This window comes from Dendrobates tinctorius, unplaced genomic scaffold (genome assembly GCF_039654945.1).
Source record: "Dendrobates tinctorius isolate UK_male_01 unplaced genomic scaffold, ASM3965494v1 ptg000105l, whole genome shotgun sequence".
In the NCBI taxonomy this organism is placed as follows: Eukaryota; Metazoa; Chordata; class Amphibia; order Anura; family Dendrobatidae; genus Dendrobates; species Dendrobates tinctorius.
In genome coordinates, this window is record NW_027361773.1 from 7,275,137 (window position 1) to 7,295,000 (window position 19,864).

General features: G+C 36.5%; 1 protein-coding gene across 6 annotated transcripts in view; it reads right to left on the bottom strand.

Moving 5' to 3' along the window:
- Positions 1 to 8,693: 8,693 nt before the first annotated feature.
- Positions 8,694 to 19,864, bottom strand: part of GATA3 (GATA binding protein 3) — a 33,269-nt gene continuing 22,098 nt past the window's right edge. For 3 of the 6 annotated variants that reach the window (XM_073589024.1, XM_073589025.1, XM_073589026.1), the window contains exons 4-6: positions 16,658 to 16,803; positions 14,148 to 14,273; positions 8,694 to 9,785 (exon numbers count right to left, since the gene is read on the bottom strand). In XM_073589024.1, the coding sequence (XP_073445125.1) occupies positions 9,501 to 9,785; positions 14,148 to 14,273; positions 16,658 to 16,803 (557 nt within the window). In that variant the 3' untranslated portion in view covers positions 8,694 to 9,500. Of the gene's footprint in view, positions 9,786 to 14,147; positions 14,274 to 16,521; positions 16,602 to 16,657; positions 16,804 to 19,864 lie in introns of all 6 variants that reach the window. The other 3 variants (XM_073589028.1, XM_073589027.1, XM_073589029.1) reach the window with 3 other exon arrangements.

A 19,864-nucleotide genomic window follows, 5' to 3' on the forward strand; every position in this document is an offset into this window, starting at 1 on the left:
TGACGACACATCCAAAAGGTCACAAAAGACCCCACAACAACATCCAAAGACCTGCAGGCCTCACTTGCCTCAGTTAAGGTCAGTGTTTATGACTCTACCATAAGAAAGAGACTGAGCAAAAACGGCCTGCATGGCAGAGTTCCAAGGTGAAAACCACTGCTGAGCAATAAGAAAATAAAGGCTTGTCTCAGTTTTGCCAGAAAGCATCTTGATGATCCTCAATACTTTTTGAATAATTCTCTGTGGTCTGAGGAGACAAAATGTGTAACATCGCATTTTAAAAAAGGAACATCATACCAACAGTAAAATATGGTGGTGGTAGTGTGATGGCCTTGGGCTGTTTTGCTGCTTCAGGACCTGGAAGACTTTCAGTGGTAAGTGGAATCATGAATTCTGCAGTCTACCAAAAAATCCTGAAGGAGAATGTCTGGCCATCTGTTCGTGACCTCAAGCTGAAGCGCACTTGGGTTATGCAGCAGGACAATGATCCAAAACACACCAGCAAGTCCACCTCTGAATGGCTTAAAAAATTACATTAATTCTATGGAGTGGCCTAGTCAAAGTCCTGACCTTAATCTGATTGAGATGCTGTGGTATGACCTTAAAAAGGCAGTTCATGCTCAGAAACCTTCCAATGTGGCTGAATTACAGCAATTCTGCAAAGATGAGTTGTCCAAATTTCCTCCAGACCATTGCAAAAGACTTATTGCCAGGCTTGAATGCAGTTGCCACTAAAGGGCATGTCATACTAAGAGATATCGCTAGCAATATCGCTATAACTAGTGACGTTATAGCGATATTGCTAGCGATATCGCTGTGTGTGATACTTACCTACGACCGGCTCCCCCGCTGGTTATCGCTGATCGCGTGAGAACAGGCTGGACCGTTTCTCGTCGTCAGCTTCCTGTGGCGCTTCCTGCTGTGAAGACGAGCGACGCGTGGAGCCGGGCGGGAGGACGCAGGATCGCCTGGTGTGACAGGTAAGTAGCGATCCCCGTCCCCAGCGATGTCGCTAGTGAGATCTGCCTATGTGGCAGCTCACTAGCGACTACTTAGCGATGTACCAGCGATCCTGACCGCGTCATATCGCTGGTCGGGATCGCTGGTACATCGCTAAGTGTGACAGTACCTTAAGAGTGGCTCAACCAATTATTTGGTTTAGGAGGTGATATAAGCATGCAAAAGAATAGGAAATCAAGAGGGGACAAACACTTTTTCACACAACTGTATAGACATATATATATCCTTGCCTTTTTTTGTTTTTTTTGCTATCTCACAATCTGTTTTGAATGCCAGCGCCTGTGCTGTGACAAGAGTTCTCGGGCATGTGCAGTGCGCGCTGCCCGAGAACCAACTCTTGTCACAGCGCAGGTGCCTGCATTCAAAACAGGAGGATGCAGCGACGCACAGGGGCATCATGATGGACAGATGGTGTGCGGCGCTGAGACACCGGACAGGCATGATGGACGGATGGTAGGTGGCTGATACAGGGGGACACACCATACCTATGGGACACATTACAGGTATGAGGACCTAGTTATAAAAGTCGATATTTCAGCATTACTAGAGTCAGAAAAAGAGCCACCTTCACAGAATGCAGCCTTAGTGCTGCTGAAGGTGGCTCTTTAACTGAAAAACACCCTGGGGGTTGTGACAGGTTCCCTTTAAACATAATTATGAAAGAACATAACCTTTTCTCCTAAAACTTAGCATGTCCACTAGTTAAAGTTTATACATGTTTCCATAGCAGCATGATTTATTTTGTTTTTATTGTCTGCTACAAATATTAAACTATTTATTAATACCTCCTCATTTGTATATATATATATATATATATATATAGTACAGACCAAAAGTTTGGACACACCTTCGCATTCAAAGAGTTTGCTTTATTTTCATGACTATGAAAATTGTAGATTCACTCTGAAGTCATCAAAACTATGAATTAACACATGTGGAATTATATAATTAACAAAAAAGTGTGAAACAACTGAAAATACTGTATGTCTTATATTCTAGGTTCTTCAAAGTAGCCACCTTTTGCTTTGATTACTGCTTTGCACACTCTTTGCATTCTCTTGATGAGCTTCAAGAGGTAGTCACCGGAAATGGTTTTCACTTCACAGGTGTGCCCTGTCAGGTTTAATAAGTGGGATTTCTTGCCTTATAAATGGGGTTGGGACCATCAGTTGTGTTGTGCAGAAGTCTGGTAGATACACAGCTGATAGTCCTACTGAATAGACTGATAGAATTTGTATTATGGCAAGAAAAAAGTAGCTAAGTAAAGAAAACGAGTGGCCATCATTACTTTAAGAAATGAAGGTCTGTCAGTCCGAAAAATTGGGAAAACTTTGAAAGTGTCCCCAAGTGCAGTGGCAAAAACCATCAAGCGCTACAAAGAAACTGGCTCACATGAGGACCGCCCCAGGAAAGGAAAACCAAGAGTCACCTCTGCTGCGGAGGATAAGTTCATCCGAGTCACCAGCCTCAGAAATCACAGGTTAACAGCAGCTCAGATTAGAGACCAGGTCAATGCCACATAGAGTTCTAGCAGCAGACACATATCTACAACAACTGTTGAGAGGAAACTTTGTGCTGCAAGCCTTCATGGTAAAATAGCTGCTAGGATACCACTGCTAAGGACAGGCAACAAGCAGAAGAGACTTGTTTGGGCTAAAGAACACAAGGAATGGACCTTAGACCAGTGGAAATCTGTGCTTTGGTCTAATGAGTCCAAATTTGAGATCTTTGGTTCCAACCACCGTGTCTTTGTGTGATGCAGAAAAGGTGAACGGATGGACTCTACATGCCTGGTTCCCACCTTGAAGCATGCAGGAGGAGGTGTGATAGTGTAGGGGTGCTTTGCTGGTGACACTGTTGGGGATTTATTCAAAATTGAAGGCATACTGAACCAGCATGGCTACCACAGCATCTTGCAGCGGCATGTTATTCCATCCGGTTTGCGTTTAGTTGGACCATCATTTATTTTTCAACAGGACAATGACCCCAAACACAGCTCCAGGCTGTGTAAGGGCTATTTGACCAAGAAGGAGAGTGATGGGGTGCTACGCCAGATGACCTGGCCTCCACAGTCACCAAACCTGAACCCAATTGAGATGGTTTGGGGTGAGCTGGACCGCAGAGTGAAGGCAAAAGGGCCAAGTGCTAATCATCTCTGGGAACTCCTTCAAGACTGTTGGAAGACCATTTCCGGTGACTACCTCTTGAAGCTCATCAATAGAATGCCAAGAGTGTGCAAAGCAGTAATCAAAGCAAAAGGTGGCTACTTTGAAGAGCCTAAAATATAACACATATTTTCAGTTGCTTCGCACTTTTTTGTTAATTATATAATTCCACATGTGTTAATTCATAATTTTGATGCCTTCAGAGTGAATAGTCATGAAAATAAAGAAAACTCTTTGAATGAGAAGGTGTGTCCAAACTTTTGGTCTCTACCGTGTATATACAGTATATATATGTTTATACACATATACAGTTGAAAGTATTGGTACCACTGAAATTGTGCCAGAAAATGAAGTATTTCTCCTAGAAAATTATTGCAATTGCACATGTTTTGTTATACACATGTTTATTTCCTCCTTTGTGTGAATTGGAACAACACAAAATAGAGAAAAAAAGTCAAATTGGACATCATTTCACACAAACCCCCGACAATGGGTCACACATTATTGTTGGCACCCTTAAATTAACATTTGACAATTTGGAATAAATAACTGCAATCAATCACTTCCTATAGCCATCAACAAAGTTCTTACAACTCTGAATTGGATTTTTTGACCACTCTTCTTTTGCAAACTGCTCCGGGTCTCTCATAATCGAAGGGTGCCTTCACATAACAGCAATTTTAAGATCTCTTCAAATGTGTTCAATGGGATTTAGATCCGGACTCATTGCTGGCCACATCAGAACTCTCCAATGTGTATCCATCCATTTTTGGGTCCTTCTTGAAGTATGTTTGGTATCATTTTCCTGCTGAACAACCCATGACCTAGGAAGTAAACCCAGCTTTCTGATGCTGATCACTACATTGAGACCCCAAATCCTTTGGTAATCTTCAGATTTCATGATGCCTTGCACACAGTCATGGCACCCAGGGCCAGAGGCAGAAAAACAACCCCAAAATATCTTATAATCTTCACCATATTGACTGTAGAAACTGTGTTCTTTTCTTTGTATGCCTCATTTAATATTTGGTAAACACTAAACAGTAGAATGATGTGCTTTACCAAAAAGCTCTATCTTGGTCTCATCTATTCACAAGACACTTTCCCAGAAGGATTTTGGCTTACGCACGTAGGTTTTGGTAAACTGCAGTCTAGCTTATTTATATCTCTGCATCAGCAGTGGATTCCTCCTTGGTCTCCTAACATAGCGTTTCATTTCATTTAAATGTCAACAGATAGTTCAACACTAATGCACCCTGCTCCTGCAGTACAGCTTGACTGGGGCTGCTTATCCACCATCCAAGCTATCCTGTGTTGCAACCTTTCATCAATTTTTCTCTGCCATCCACGTCCAATGAGATGAGCTACATAAATTTCTTGATTATGTTGCACACCGTGGACAAAGGAACATCAAGATCAAGATTTTGTGTGAAATTATGCCAAACTTTCCTTTGTTTATCTTTTTTTTCTTTACAAAGGAAATAAACATGAGTATAAATAAACATGTGCAATTTCAATAATTTTCAGGGAGAAATATGTCATTTTACGGAATAATTTCAAGGGTGCCAACACTTTTGGTCATGACTATATATATATGTTTGTATGTTCTCTCCATATTTGTCTGAGTTTCCGCCAAATATTCTCGATTTCCTCCCACACTCCAAAGACATACTGATAGGGAATTTTGGTCATGTTCCCCAATGGAGACAGTGATGAGTAACAATAAGTTCGGTGTATACAGTATACCAAATAGCCAAATAGAGGTTCATAATAAAGGGCTGGTTATGCTGTCACTCAATTTTCTGAAAGAATACGCTAATTCATAATTATAACTGATCTATGAAATTGTAAATGAAAATATTATTCATCACTGTCAAGATTACTTTTGAAACAAGAACATTCAATGCATATACAAGGATACACAATTCTGTTAATAATATATGTTAGAAGTCGTAACAAATGGAAGTTTCTCCAACAGATAATCATTTATTGATGATTAATGTCTGCAAATTGTACTTAACGGGAAAGTGTCATCAGAACAATATGCATTGTTTAATTAAAATTGTTATGTCAAAAGAAAAAAAATAATGTTAAATATTAACACACGTCTTTCTATATTGTTAGAGTGCTGAAATCTTGCAATTTTTTAGGTTGACTACTCATCTGCCAAATAGGTTAACACTTGCTGTTCTGTAAATATAACTTTTCAGTAGTTGTCTCAATTTCATCACAAATAGGAATAAAATGAATGGTAAGACTTGTATACAGATAACACAGGACTCACCATTCACAATAGGCAATATTAACAGCTCACCTCCTCCCCCTCTCTGCTCAATGACATCTGAAAAGATCAGAGCATGCCTAGAAATCTCCAATATGGAAGTCATTTGAGTCAGCTCCAAACTATTGATGGTTATGGTCCAAGTAACTGCTATGAAGAATATCTCTAAATGCTGTCAACAAGAGCTTGGTTATTAAATAATATATGTATGTTATAAATTACCTTTATTGGGTAATTATTCTTACAATTGATTTTTTCCTAACCAATTACACTTTCCCCATTGTAGATTAACAAGTAGATAATTGTAAACTATAAGGGTTCTTAAAATGTCTAAATTGAATATTTAAAAAAAAAACACTATGGGAAACAATGTCGTAACGCAACTTCGAGCGGAAACTCCTTTCCAAAGATGGTAGAAGATATAGCCATACCATTTGCATAATGGGGTCTCCTGATGTGATTTCCATACAGATCCCCATATCGCGGGGCGGAGGAATTGCAGGGTGGAGTATGATGAAATTTGGTAGATGCAATTATTTCCAATCTATCTTAATTACTCCAAAATAATGTTTTACATATTTGTAGTTTTATAGCCAGGTTATTTTTTCCATGATCTGAACATTAAACTATGGTGAGGAACAAATTAATTGGATGATTTGTGGGAAGGTGCATAAGTCTGCAGGTAGCCAGAAGTGTTTGGGCTTGTGCAAACACTAAGTATTTCCAGCATTTAAGCACCAAGAACGTATCTCTTGACGAGAAAAATGTAATGTGCGTCTTTCAAGAATTTTTTTATGTGTTTTTTCACATCCATTTTGATGGGTGAAAAGCACTGCAAAAATATGAAAAAATTTGATATGCTTCAGATCTGAAACGGTTTCAAATTGAAACGGAAAAAATAAGCAACACTGCACGAGATTTTGAAAATTGTATTAACTTTACTGGTAGTGTAATACATTGTCTTTTTTTCCTGCAAAAATGTGAGGGGGGGCACAAGCAACAACGTAACATGTGAACAAGCCCTTAAAAAATGTTATACAAATAATTGGTTTCTAACTTGTATTTAAGAGATATTCCATCATGTTGTGATCAGGACACTTACCACTGGAAATCTCGGTGATCATGACAACAAAGGGGGCTGCCCCTATCATGTTTATTGCTGTATTCCAAAAAGGTTTCCAATTTTGATTTGAAATACATATTTTTTGTTTGTTTGTTTGTTTTTTAATGGTGTTTACCGTGTTATATAAGTGCCATTTTAATTCTATTCTACATGTCGATACAACTTTGCAATACAAAAAATATATTGGGTCGTTTTGTTTTTTAACATTTTTTCACAACACAACCATGTATTATTTTAAAATATGTAATTTTTATGTTGCAAAAATTTCAAAATCCAAACCTTTTATTTTCCGGTGTAGCCATATGAGGATCATTTTGGCAGGCATGTTATAGTTTATTACAGACATTTTTTTTGTTACTTCTCACTTTACTATAATTCATTTTTATGGGGAATGATAAATCCAGCAAATTTTCCTCTTCTGCTATGCCCAATGTGGTATAACTAATGTTTTATGTACATTTTACAAGTTATTATGATGGGAAAAATGTTTTTGCTTTTTTTATTATGTACTGTTTTTAATTTTATTAGTAATTTTAAACAAGAAGACTTTTTTTCTTTGGGGGTGCTGAATTTTTTCTTTGTTTTTAACTTGATTGCATTTATTGTAAATTTATTTTGGGACTTGAAGCTGTGATCATTTGATCATGTACATAATGCTTTATAACATTTGCCCGTCACTTTTAGGCCTTGTTCTGATTCAATTAGTGATTTTCTTAGCATTTTTGCCAGAAGAAACTCGTTGTGAACATGCTAAGCTTATAGAAAGCATCTCCGTTCAACCAAACCAACGCGGGTCAAAAGAGAGTACTTTTGACCAGTTAAACTGATACACAGAATGTCAGTATACCGACAATAAAACATAATACCTCATAATCTACCTTTTTGTTTTATAGTGGTTACCTATGGGCAATTTATCTGACTCTATGGCTTTGCTGTGGGATAAGTTGTAGCCTTGCTTTGGGTGGTATTCTTTGGAAGGTGTACTGGCTTATGTAATGAAGAGTGTGATGTAGACAGGGACTTAAATTTGCAAACACTTATCCAATGGGACATCCATTTTCATCCATTTAGAGCACACATGTTTCAATCACTATTACTAATGATCCGCTTAAAGTTGACTTGTTGACAATTATCGTGACATACCCAAAGAAATGAGCTGAAGCATACGTTAGTAAACATGCAATACGTAAGAGCATGTTCACATTGTGGCAATTTCACAGAGAGAAAAAAAAGAACATTTACATGAGCATATACTGTATTTTTCAAATTATAAGACGCACTTTTTTCCCTGGTAGCCACCACCACTGGTAAGCAATAAGACGGATGGATTGTAAGAGGCACCACCATTTTATTAAAAAAGTTTTTTTCTCCAATTTTTCTTCTCAAAATTTGGGGTGCGTCTTATAATCTGGTGCATTTTATAATCCGCAAAATACGGTACCCTATTTAAGTAAATAAGTGAATAGTAATGGTACATGTAAGTAATGTAGGGTACTTGGTTAACTTTTTTTCACAAAAAAAAGCATAAAAGCCAACTAACCACGATAAGGTGTACTTAATTGGGACAGTCCTATCCTGTCTGATTGGGTTCACCTTGTTGCGGTACTTTCACACTTTTTGATCAAAATAGTGTTAGCTAAGTACCCTTTGTTATTTACATGTATTAGTACTGTTGACTCATTTATCTACTATAGGGTATATGCTCATGTTTTTTTCTTGAATTATATTTACATGTTCAGCCACAGTAATAATCACCAATAATACAAGCGTCCAACTAACAAGTAATACCATAAACAATAAGAAACAGTAGCAGTTAATTTTATTTCAATATGAAATAGCTGAGAAAACTTCCACATAATACAATGCAAAGGAGAACCGATCCCCTGAACCTTATAGTGATAGATTTATGAATGAAAGTATTGAGCAGGCAATTAAAGATAAGTTAGCATAGATATTTTTGTCCCAATCCCCCCCCCCATTTGTTCACCCCTCATTCATATCAATAGACATTATGCCAAGCAGGGTCTTTCTGTATACAGGATTCACAAGTTTCATTTTTATAGGTTTTTTTTAGAACAAATAGATAACAAAATAACAAACAACCTTATTCAACCGAATGTAATCTATTTTATTTTTAAGAGAAGAAAAATAATATGAAAACAATAAAAGCAGTTCTTTACACTAGCAGTAAATAAATTTATACAACCAATCAGTCTTTATAATATGATGAAATAAATCTACATCTTTTTTTATTATTCTGGTGCCTTTGAAATATACATACAAACAACAATTACAGGAACTTGTTCACAATGCATTGAGGCCTGAGGAATAGGCTAGCTGTACATCCACATTGGCAATATCGGTATAGTAACACTGATTGCCTGGGACCAATAGAACATCCTAAGAGGCCAAAATCCTGAATGTATGAAGGGTCTACAAGTTTAATGCATCAAACAACTCCAGCCAGCTAGAGGAAAACAACACTGGCAATTTGTTCACTTTTTTTAGACAAAAAGCATTGCAGTCTATAAGTCTTTGTTTCCAAAGCCACCATCTGTTTATAGTCTTGTGGTCCTTCATGCTTTTTACACAGGTGCAATAAAAGTCTCCAAAATTTACAATATAGAAGGGTTTTTTCTTTTGTTTTTTTTTTCCTTTTTTGATATTTTTGCAAAGTTCCTACCTTTGTTCACAGCACTGGAAACCCTTATCAACAGGGAGTCAAAGTTTAAATGGCTTATTCACAAATGGGATCCAGATTCAGTGGTCAAGAATGCGCAGATGCCATAGTGAGTTCCTTTAAAATTTGCTAGCACTACATTGTGTGAGCTTTTAAATAACGTTCTGTCCATAGACATGAGGGGGTCATCAGTTTGCAAAAAAAATGCAAAATAGAGATGAAGTTTAAAGTCTAACCCATGGCAGTGACCATACTGGAAGGATGATGAGGTCCAAAAGACAGGCCGGACGAGTGGTGCATTGGTGTTGGTGTACCCAGCATGTGGCCAGGGTGGCTAAAAGGTGAAATGTGACTAAGCGTAGACATATGCCTGGAGAGGGCGGCAGGGCTGAAGGAGCTGCCCTTCGTGTAGTCCTCGAGCCCATCATGCATCTTTTTACTCTTTTTCGACTTGCTAGACATTTTTCTGTTTCTGGTCTGGATTCCTTCCTTCTTCATAGTCAAAGGTCTGTTAATCTAAACAAAAAATAATTATTTGTTTTTGTTTACCCTTCCTTCGTTTCTTAGCAAAGTGAAGGCACACAGGAAAAAAATCATGGTTAATATGTTTCATTTTATTACAGAAAATATCAGATATCAAATATCACATATAAATACCGGGTTAAAAAAAAAGTCCTCGTAGAGGAGTACCCATTTCAAAGTATACAACATTAGCCTCGGACTAGGGCCCCTTAGGTCTATCTGAAGATAGTTTAAGGGCCAACCCTATATCTATGTGCAGACAATTTTTAATCTGGTCGATATCATTTCAGAAAAATAACATATCATATTTAAACAACAATCCACAAAAAAGTGACACAAGCCCATAAAATATTTTTTTCAAAAATGCTTTTTCATCAATATCATTTAAGTTTAATTTTGGTAAATTGTATCAAATAATGCAATTATTATTATTAATAATCATTTCTTATTTTCTATAAGAAAAATTGTTGTTGCTGTTATTATTATTATGTTATATCTTCCTGGCCTGCATAACAAGGCACTTTGCAAGTGATGTAAAATTTTGGACTGTGCCAAGTGTTACCCAATATCTTACAAGGATATCTAATATAAGTCTTATTATACAGTGTGTGTTAAATATCATCTGCAATTTTTCCTTTCTGTCAATCTGTGATGCTTTTATATATGACCTTTGACTCGTGAACTGAACATACAGCATTTCAAAGTTTTGTGCCATGAACCAGAATTAACCCACAAAGCTGACATACTTCTGGACTAAGTCTGGCTTACTGACAGCTGTCTGTTCCAACAAGAAATCGCTCAACTTGAAACATGTCAGCTTTTACATGCTGGTCTATACAGCATAGACTGATTGCATTAGTCTGGTGCCATTCACCTAACAATTAACAAATACTTGCCAAATTGTTCTCTTACTCTATAAAGGTTGACCGTACCGTGGTGAGGTCACCCAATAAAACAGTGGTGTGTGGCTTTAGGAGTAGGGAATTGTTCATGATCCTTACAGAATCCTACATGAGAGCAAGACCCCATTATCTTCCTAATTTGCTACGCATGTTGTCAGAGGGGGTCACTTTTACAGCTCTTGTAAGCAGCATCTGTCAGAGCAGGTTGTTCTGAGTAATGGACGGCGATTTAACATCAGCGTTGTTTTGAAACACAAAACCTACATATAGTAGAAATCACTGCGACCTGATAACTGGTGACTTATCGATATTCCATGTGCCCGATTATTAAACGTTCTGGATGATAAAGTGATGATTTGACGGAAATTTCACTATATAAATAAAAAGATACCGGTGTAAAAACTAGACTTTTGGTTATACTTAATCATCACAATTTCACATCATGTATATTGTACTAGATATTGAACTAGATAGTACTTAGTATTAGATTTAAATTGCATTAAATGCATAAAAATTATAAACAAAATATTGTAATGCATTCTTTTAACGGAATAATATTTTCACCTGGGATATATTTAATCTGCCTTGTGAAAAATGCTCGACAAGGAGACTTTCAGTTTTAGTGCAAGCAGATTTCAATAAATCTTTGTATTTGGTGTCTCCTTAAAAGGGAAAAACATCAGTGTGTATATATAAATACTAAGACGGGAAATACCAGTGTATATGTACAGTATGTATATGTATGTATATATATATATATACTTTATATATATACGCTGATATATATGCATACATATATATGTATGCCCTCATTCCTCTTGGTATCTGTTATGATTTATGTCTTTATTATTATGCTGTAATGTCTATCGTCTGTAGAAGTCCCCTCTATAATGTAAAGTGCTGCGGAATATTTTGGTGCTATAGAAATAAAACTACTATTATTATTATTATCTCAATCAGTGTGTGTATATACATATACACTGGTATTTCCCATTTTAGGGGACACCAAATATGTATATATATATTACACCCACATTGATATTTCTCTTTTTAGGAGATACTATATAGCACAATGGAGATGCAACTGTATTTAAACTGTACTTTATTACTGATATATAAAAAAAAATTGGAAAAATAATCCCATTGGTGTGCATGTTTTTTTTTAGGTGATTTTTTTTTACCTTTGTTTTAAAGCTTTTTTGTGCATCTAAATGTAGATCATAACAATTATATATCTATTTTTTAATCTATCAGTGACTCTCATTATATAAAAAGTGCTCCTTAATATATACTTTTACATGATTTCATACTGTTTTTCAAACTTCTGCAGCTGTTGTGCCACTGTTATGTGATACATTTGCCCTATAAAAGTTTCTGGGTACCATACAATACATTATACATCTGGGCGTCACAGTGGCTCAGTGGTTAGCAGTGCGCTGCAGCCTTGCAGTACTGTGGTCCTGGGTTCAAATCCCACTAAGGACATCTGCAAGGAGTTTGTATGTTCTCCCCGTGTTTGTGTGGGTTTCCTCCAGGTACTCCGGTTTCCTCCTACATCCCAAGGACATACTGATAGGAATTTAGATTGTGAGCCCCATTGGGGACAATGATGATAATGTATATAAAGCGCTGTGGAATTAATAGTGCCATATAAATGAGTAAAATAAATAAAAATGTACAAAGAGTAAAAACTGACAAAGATAGTTTACTAACATTCTGTACTCTATTGTGTAATAGTAGTAGTACTGTACAATAGTGTCATTATTATTCTTCATACATATATTAGTTGGAAACAATCAACAATATGTGACCTCTAGGTGTTTGGTAGAATGTAAATAAATCCATGGATTGCGACATGAGCAGTCATATTGTCTTGTAATGATGTTCTCATTAAAGTGTTTGTCAGACATACTGAGGAATTAATTAATCTGTAAAAAATAACTAGTCACTACTTCCAAAATCTCCTTCTCTGCTACAGAGGGGTTAACAAGAAGCAGAATCTTCCTTCATATCCCAGACAAGAAACTATTTGCCTGCAATAAATATCTGCACCTTAGAAATATGAGACAAGTCTCCAAGTTTCATTTGCAGATGTGAAATGATGACCTATTTTACATAACAGTCTGCAGCTCATATCAAAGGAAACATTTAATGAAATGAAAATAAAGCAAGCTTAATCTTGCTATGGGCTTGTTGTGTTTCACACCACATCAAGACACTTAGGCGGTGTGACAGCCAAGTGTAAACATATAGATTTATATTTTAGTAGCTCTTAATGAAGAAAAATCTGATTTTCTTTGAAACCACACAACCTACAAATATGACGCCTGTTACTAATCTTTAGATATATTACATGATTTCCATTAAGACATGTCAGAAGCTGCGTAAATTGACTTTGCTCTCTTTTTTAAAGATTGGGGCAAGATGTATTCCGAACGCCAAATTTCATCTTTTCAAAATAATTAAAAAGTACATTTATACAGTACGTAGTAAAACATAGAAATATTTCTGAAAGGTTTCCTTGCGCCTTAATGACAACAAAAGCTAAAAATTATAAAATGACTATAAAATGTAAAACCCTTAAAAAATAAAACACTTAAAGTGATCAGAAAAAAATGAAGTATTGAAATAAATAAATATTGTTTGTAAGATCAATGCCAACTGCATCCACCCAGATACTGACTCTACATATCCATTCTACGTTTACTTTAGCTGTATAGTCAAATGGAAGATATTAATTATCTGATGAAAGCACACTTAAGATTTTTTAGAACCTATTTCTAATCGCAAATGTTATGTCTAAATTGCATGCAAAAAAAAAAATAACTCTGGTATTCATTTCAAAGCTCACTTTTAAAAACGCTATGGTCCTTAAGAATTATTTAGAAAGAAACCATAATTCTTAAGCTAATACTGAATTATTTTATAGAGAACAGATTCTACTAATAAAGAATTGTGTAGAACAATTACATTTGCAGTCCGGTAGAGAAAGTGTGAAAATACGGGGAAAAAAATAAATTCCGTGACGGAGCCCTCCTTAGATTTATTTTTTAACACTTTCCTTACTGGATTGCAAAAGTAAAAAGATTCTAACAATAAAATTGACATGAAATGTCAGATCGAAAAGATCTTCAAAGAGGGTTTACAATTTACAGGTTTTGAGAATAACCCCAAATTAGTAATAGAGGTAAATATTACATATGTCATATAGTATAAGATATAGGCCTCATCTATATTACACTGCATTGCCAAAGAGAAGAAAAGCAGAGCGTAATAAACTATTATTATGACTTGTCACTGTAAGGACTGCAGCTACAGTGCTCAGAATTAACTTCCAATTACTTCACTTTATTGAGTCTGACTAGTCTGGGCACATTTTTTTTACCAGAAAACTGAGGCAAACATTTTTTTCATAGAGAAGAGCGCACTTTCTTAACTAGCAGTATAGACTTACATTGTGCAGCTTGTAGTACAGCCCACAGGCATTGCACACTGGGTCACCATTGGCATTCCTTCTCCACAGCGTAGTGGTGGTAGTTTGACAGTTTGCACAAGATGTACCTGCTCTTCTAGCTGCGGACTGAAAGAAGACATTATATTTAGTGTTACAGCATGAATACAGCAGGTGAGAGATGCATCAATGCTCTGACAAAACCGGCATACAGTAAGAAGCGACTAGAATGTTGGCAAGAAAAAGACTAAGGGGTTAAATTCACATGCATACGCTGCGTTATCCCTGCCGTCTCTCATGTACTGTGGTGCTGCCTTAGTGATTGGTTTTCCTTTAAAATTGTAATAAGTCAGATCTGTATTTATAAGTGATGACATATAGCCATTCAAAGAGTATGCAGGTCTCCTAGTCCTTCCTGCTGTGTTACTCACTTAATGGCTTACTTTGAGGAAATTGTTACTTGGGAGTTATCTAAGGAGTACAGATTTCCTGCAGATATTTCCTGGGAAGTTACATTCGCATATAAGGAGGGAGTGGAGATGGGGCCAGCTGCCAAAAAATCAAAGCTTTGAGAATTCCCTCCTTTTTGAAAATTTTTCTTGTTAAATTTAAGAAAAAGACAGATACTTAGGGAGATAGATGGATAGATAGATAGATAGATAGATAGATATGTAATAGATAGAGAGTTAGATATGAGATGGATAGATAGATAGATAGATAGATAATGGATAGATAGATAGATAGATAGATAGATAGATAGATAGATAGATAGATAGATAGATATGTAATGGATAGATAGATATGTAATGGATAGATAGATATATATGTGATAGATAGATAGATAGATAGATAGATAGATAGATAGATAGATATGGGTGGATTCTCATTTGAAGTCTTTCTTAAGGCTTCTCAGTGGAACGCTTGCTTGAGACATGATTCAAATGAGGAGCTGAAACGTCTTGTGCATCTCTGTGGATACAGTCCACCTTTTTCACTTATTTCCATTGGAGTGATGCTTCCATTCTAATTTTTCTACATTTGGAAGCTTTAAGTTACTTGTGCAAATATTGCACTCACAACATTAGGAATGTGCTGCTATTTTAAGAAAGAGAGAAAGAAAGAAAGAGGAAGAAAGCTAAATAAATAAAAATCTAAATATCACAGCTACACCGTGGAATAATGGGTGGAAGCACCTGGACACCACTGACCTGAGGTCCACTATATAAAATATAAAACAGGTAGGCAGCGCTCCAAATAAAGTGTAAAATACAGTGGGGGTACTTTTATTGGCCCATCTCAAATGTCATGTTTCAGTCCAAAAAAAGAGGGTCGTAATTTGGACCAAATTACCACTATGGGCCTTTAAATATTTTTTTTACTGTTCTACATTGGAGTGCTGCATCTATCTTTTTGGATATAGATAGATAGATACATAGATAGATATGGGATAGATAGATAGATAGATAGATAGATAGATAGATAGATAGATAGATAGATAGATTTGGGATAGATAGATAGATATGGGTTAGATAGATGATAGATAGATAGATAGATAAAAAAAAGGAAAAAAATAGGCAGCACTCGAATAAATGTGAAAACAGTGGAAACTTTACTGATCCTCAGGTGGCAACGTTTCAACGGTGACCCGTCTTTGTCAAGCTTGACAAAGACGGGTCACCGTTGAAACGTTGCCACCTGAGGATCAGTAAAGTATCCACTGTTTTCACATTTATTTGAGTGCTGACTATTTTTTTCCTTTTGTTAATTTGGCTGTTTGGACACTGCTGAATAGGTTTTGCACCTACTATATTATTTTGGTAGTGCTGCCCTTTTTTCTTGATTTAGATAGATAGATAGATAGATAGATAGATAGATATGTGATAGATAGATAGATAGATAGATAGATAGATAGATAGATAGATAGTTAGATAGATAGATAGATAGATAGATAGATAGATAGATAGACAAGATTTTTTGTATTCCTTTTTGCCAATTGTTTCTAGAACTTTAGAAACATTATGCTTACTGGATAAATTGCCGAATTATTTCTATCACAAATATGTATTTCTTAACATGAAATCTGAAGAATTCCAGAGAACTGACAAAAGTGTCTCCTTTTCCATTGTGTGTGTCGTCCTCTGCCATGTTTATTTATAAGGTCTTGTTCTCATGTGATCAGTGAAGGGATCACTACCGCATTAGTAATTTAATTACAGGGATTCATTGTTGTCTAATGAGGATAGTTAAAGCCATAAGATCTTCTGGTATGTGTAAATAGCTCTGCGTGCATGACGCCAAATATGTGTGAGAGCTAGAACCCAAGCAGATGGCAATAAAAATGGGTAATGTGGGACCAAGAGTGTCTAATCTTCCTTACTTGAAAACAGTTCTTCTGGCCACTATAACAAGTCTTTTGGTGGAGATGCCAATATCCTGCTGAAAGCTTCCCTTCCTGAGCTGAGGAGATTAGAGAAAGAAGAGAGTTGGTGTTTGCATGTTGGTTTCTCACTTACCAGCCTTCTTTTAGGTTTAATGAGGGGTCGGTTCTGGCCATTCATTTTGTGATAGAGTCCACATGCATTACAAAGATAATGCCCGGTGCCATCTCGCCTCCACAGAGGGGTTGAGGTTGCCCCACAGTTTACACACTCCCTGCCTTCTGAAAACAAGATTACAAATGGTTGATCTCTGAACAACATCATTTCTGGAACAATTCTAGCATAGCCATCAATAATTCGAAACATTGGAGGAAATATATGTGACCTGCTTACAATTAATGACATTCACTAAGTTCTAGAGCCATAGCATCAATGAATGAGAAGCTTATTAATAAATAGCATAGCATCGCCACATATTAATATTTCTAGTCCTTTAACACTGGCTCTTGTATGAATCATAATATACAAACATATAAATGTATATAGCAATAACAATAGGACACGACAGGAAATGAATAAAATTGACACCACTGGCAAATACATAACACATATTCAAAATGAAACCCTCATTTCATAGTTTACTTCCCAGGGATCAGTGAGTTTATACAGATAGTGTGCTGTAAAATGAAACAGCATTGTCATAAGACTAAAATGGTAAAATCTAGAGATTGATGATCACCTATACCGAGGTTTAAAGTTTTAGGTCTAAAAAAATCATGTAAATTCTGTAAGTGAAATCTGTAGGAATCAGGCTAAATACTTCCTAGAGTTGATAGCACTTTTTGTGTATTATGATTTACATGTTATTTTCAACCACTGTCAGTAAATCAGTAGCATATATAGGGGAGAGGGCCTATTGGTGAAAAGGGATAGAAACATTTGCAAGAATTTTTAGCAAATATTCTAGGATCTCGAACAGGAAGAGTAGAACCCATCCGTGAGACTTACTATTTGGAATGAGTACCCTGAGGAGTATTCCCCAAGAGTAAGGTCACCAAGTTACACATCACAGTGCTGCATACTTATAAAGTAAACTCGTTTAAAAAGGCATCCATTCATAGAGGTAACCTACTCCATTACCTAAATACTTGGTTTTCTCCTTTTTTAGTACAATTTATTGACCACATTGCTGATATACGTAACTCATGTTCAAGACTTCATCCTCCATAACAATAAAGTGGAATTATTGTACATAATAATGGCCTGATATGAACCAATGCTTTTTCTTGACCATCGGAATATCATTGTATAGGGGCTTTACTTTTTTCAGCACGTCTTTATAGCACTATGCACCCAATACCAATAATGCTCCATGTTGGGGACATTCACCTATCTACGTCCTATTTCCCAATCTTTGGAATTGCTTCATCGTAGATAAAGGTAAGTAAATATTTCCCATCAATTTGGCACTAATGCACTATACTAAACGGAAAATGTAGCACTCTTGTCACAAAATCTGAATTATATTGATATTGTTTATTTATTATTCTTTGCTTATAGAAAAGATATTAGAAGCAGGCAGCCATGGCAAATCATACATTCCTATAACTAATGCACAATATGAAGGATTGTTTCTATATATAAAGGAATGACTATAGAAATTAACACTCTGTGAAGGCAATAATTTATAAAGCCCTCATTTGCTCATCTATCTTAGGATGTAAGACCCCCCAAACACAGCACTGTTGAGCAAATCCCGCCAATTTCATCACTATTGACCAACCAAGTAATGTAAAAGGGACCTCCCAATTCTCTCTCAATAGATAATGCCTTAGAAGAGTCATACATATTGAATTACAATGCCCAACAGCAAGTTAACACATGCATACCCAGCCGAGCAGACAAATCTTATTTCTCGGTAGTAGTTAGAGATAAACCTAATGTCTATAGCCATCTCAAGTAGAGATGAGCAAATTTGTTCGGTTTCTGTGCCCGAATCTGATTTTGACATATTCATGCCATATTTGAACACTATTCATGCTGAAGGTATGTCTTATGATCAGTTCCGAACATACTCGGTAATTTATACTCCAATTGACTCTAGTGACGTTCGGCTGTGTTCGACGAATATTGCAAAAAGCAATATTCGATGCCGATCGTATTCGGAACCGAATCCGAATAAATTCGCTCATCTCTAATCTCAAGAGCATACTTAACCCCTACGCTGAGAATAATGACATTGCTATATGTATTGTTAAGCAAAATTTAAATTACTTTGTGACATTGAGAGGGCAATAGCTAGCCATGCATATTACATTTTTATCAGTTGAACCTGCCAATTTTGGTGGCACTGGCTGACCAACTAATGTGTATGTTGTCTCCTCGGCTCTCCCCCATATGCAGATGTTGGGGAAGTTGGATATACAATTCCCTATCCTATTATTCTAAAGGAGGCCAACAAAAGAGTCTGGAAGCAGCTTACTCAAATGTTCCCAATAAGAATGCATATACCCTCTGCTGAGCATGGATATATATGGGGGGGTTATAAGAGATAGCCATCAGCTGAACAAGCATTTGGCCAACAATTATTTTCTAATGCATATGGCCAGGCTAAAGGCCCCTGCATATTAGAGTGATGTCATCCAAACCCTCCAAAATGACTCTGTTCAGCCAACTGATTTTTGGGGGAGATGTTGATTGGGTATGTCCCATTTCAAACTGTCAATTACTTCGTTCTCCCAGAAATAAGCCTCTGGTAGAGTTGACTGTTGGTGGCTTTCTTATAGAGAACACAGGACCACTTGGCCAAACGAGTTCTCCTGTGTATGGGAGAGACTGCCAAAATAACTATCAGCTTAATAATAGGCCAAAGCATCTATCAGCTCACAGCCATCAAATTGTGTAAGGTTGACTTGAGAGTGCCCCAAAGCCCCTGGACTGGCACCAATGACATCATATGTTGACATCATTTAATGTTAACGACACTTAACGTCAAAAGCAATTATTGTACAGATATCTTATAACTTATGTTCAGTCTCACTAATATTTGCAGCATGTTGTTAGTTGCTCCTCAGCACTAAATTACAGATACATAGACACATCAGTAAGGTTTCAAATGCAATCTAATAGTTTGTAATTACTTTCTAAGGAAAGACTAAGGAGTGCCTTAAATCATTTTAAAACTTGCAAACTGATTGCTCAGTCCACCCATGGCCATGGCTATTTGCCACTGGTGGGTTAGGCTGTAAGCGTTGCAACCTGTTAAGGAACAATTAAATTAATTGGGCTCCTGATTAGTAATATACATATATTTGTGACATAATCGCAATTGGTGTAAAGGGT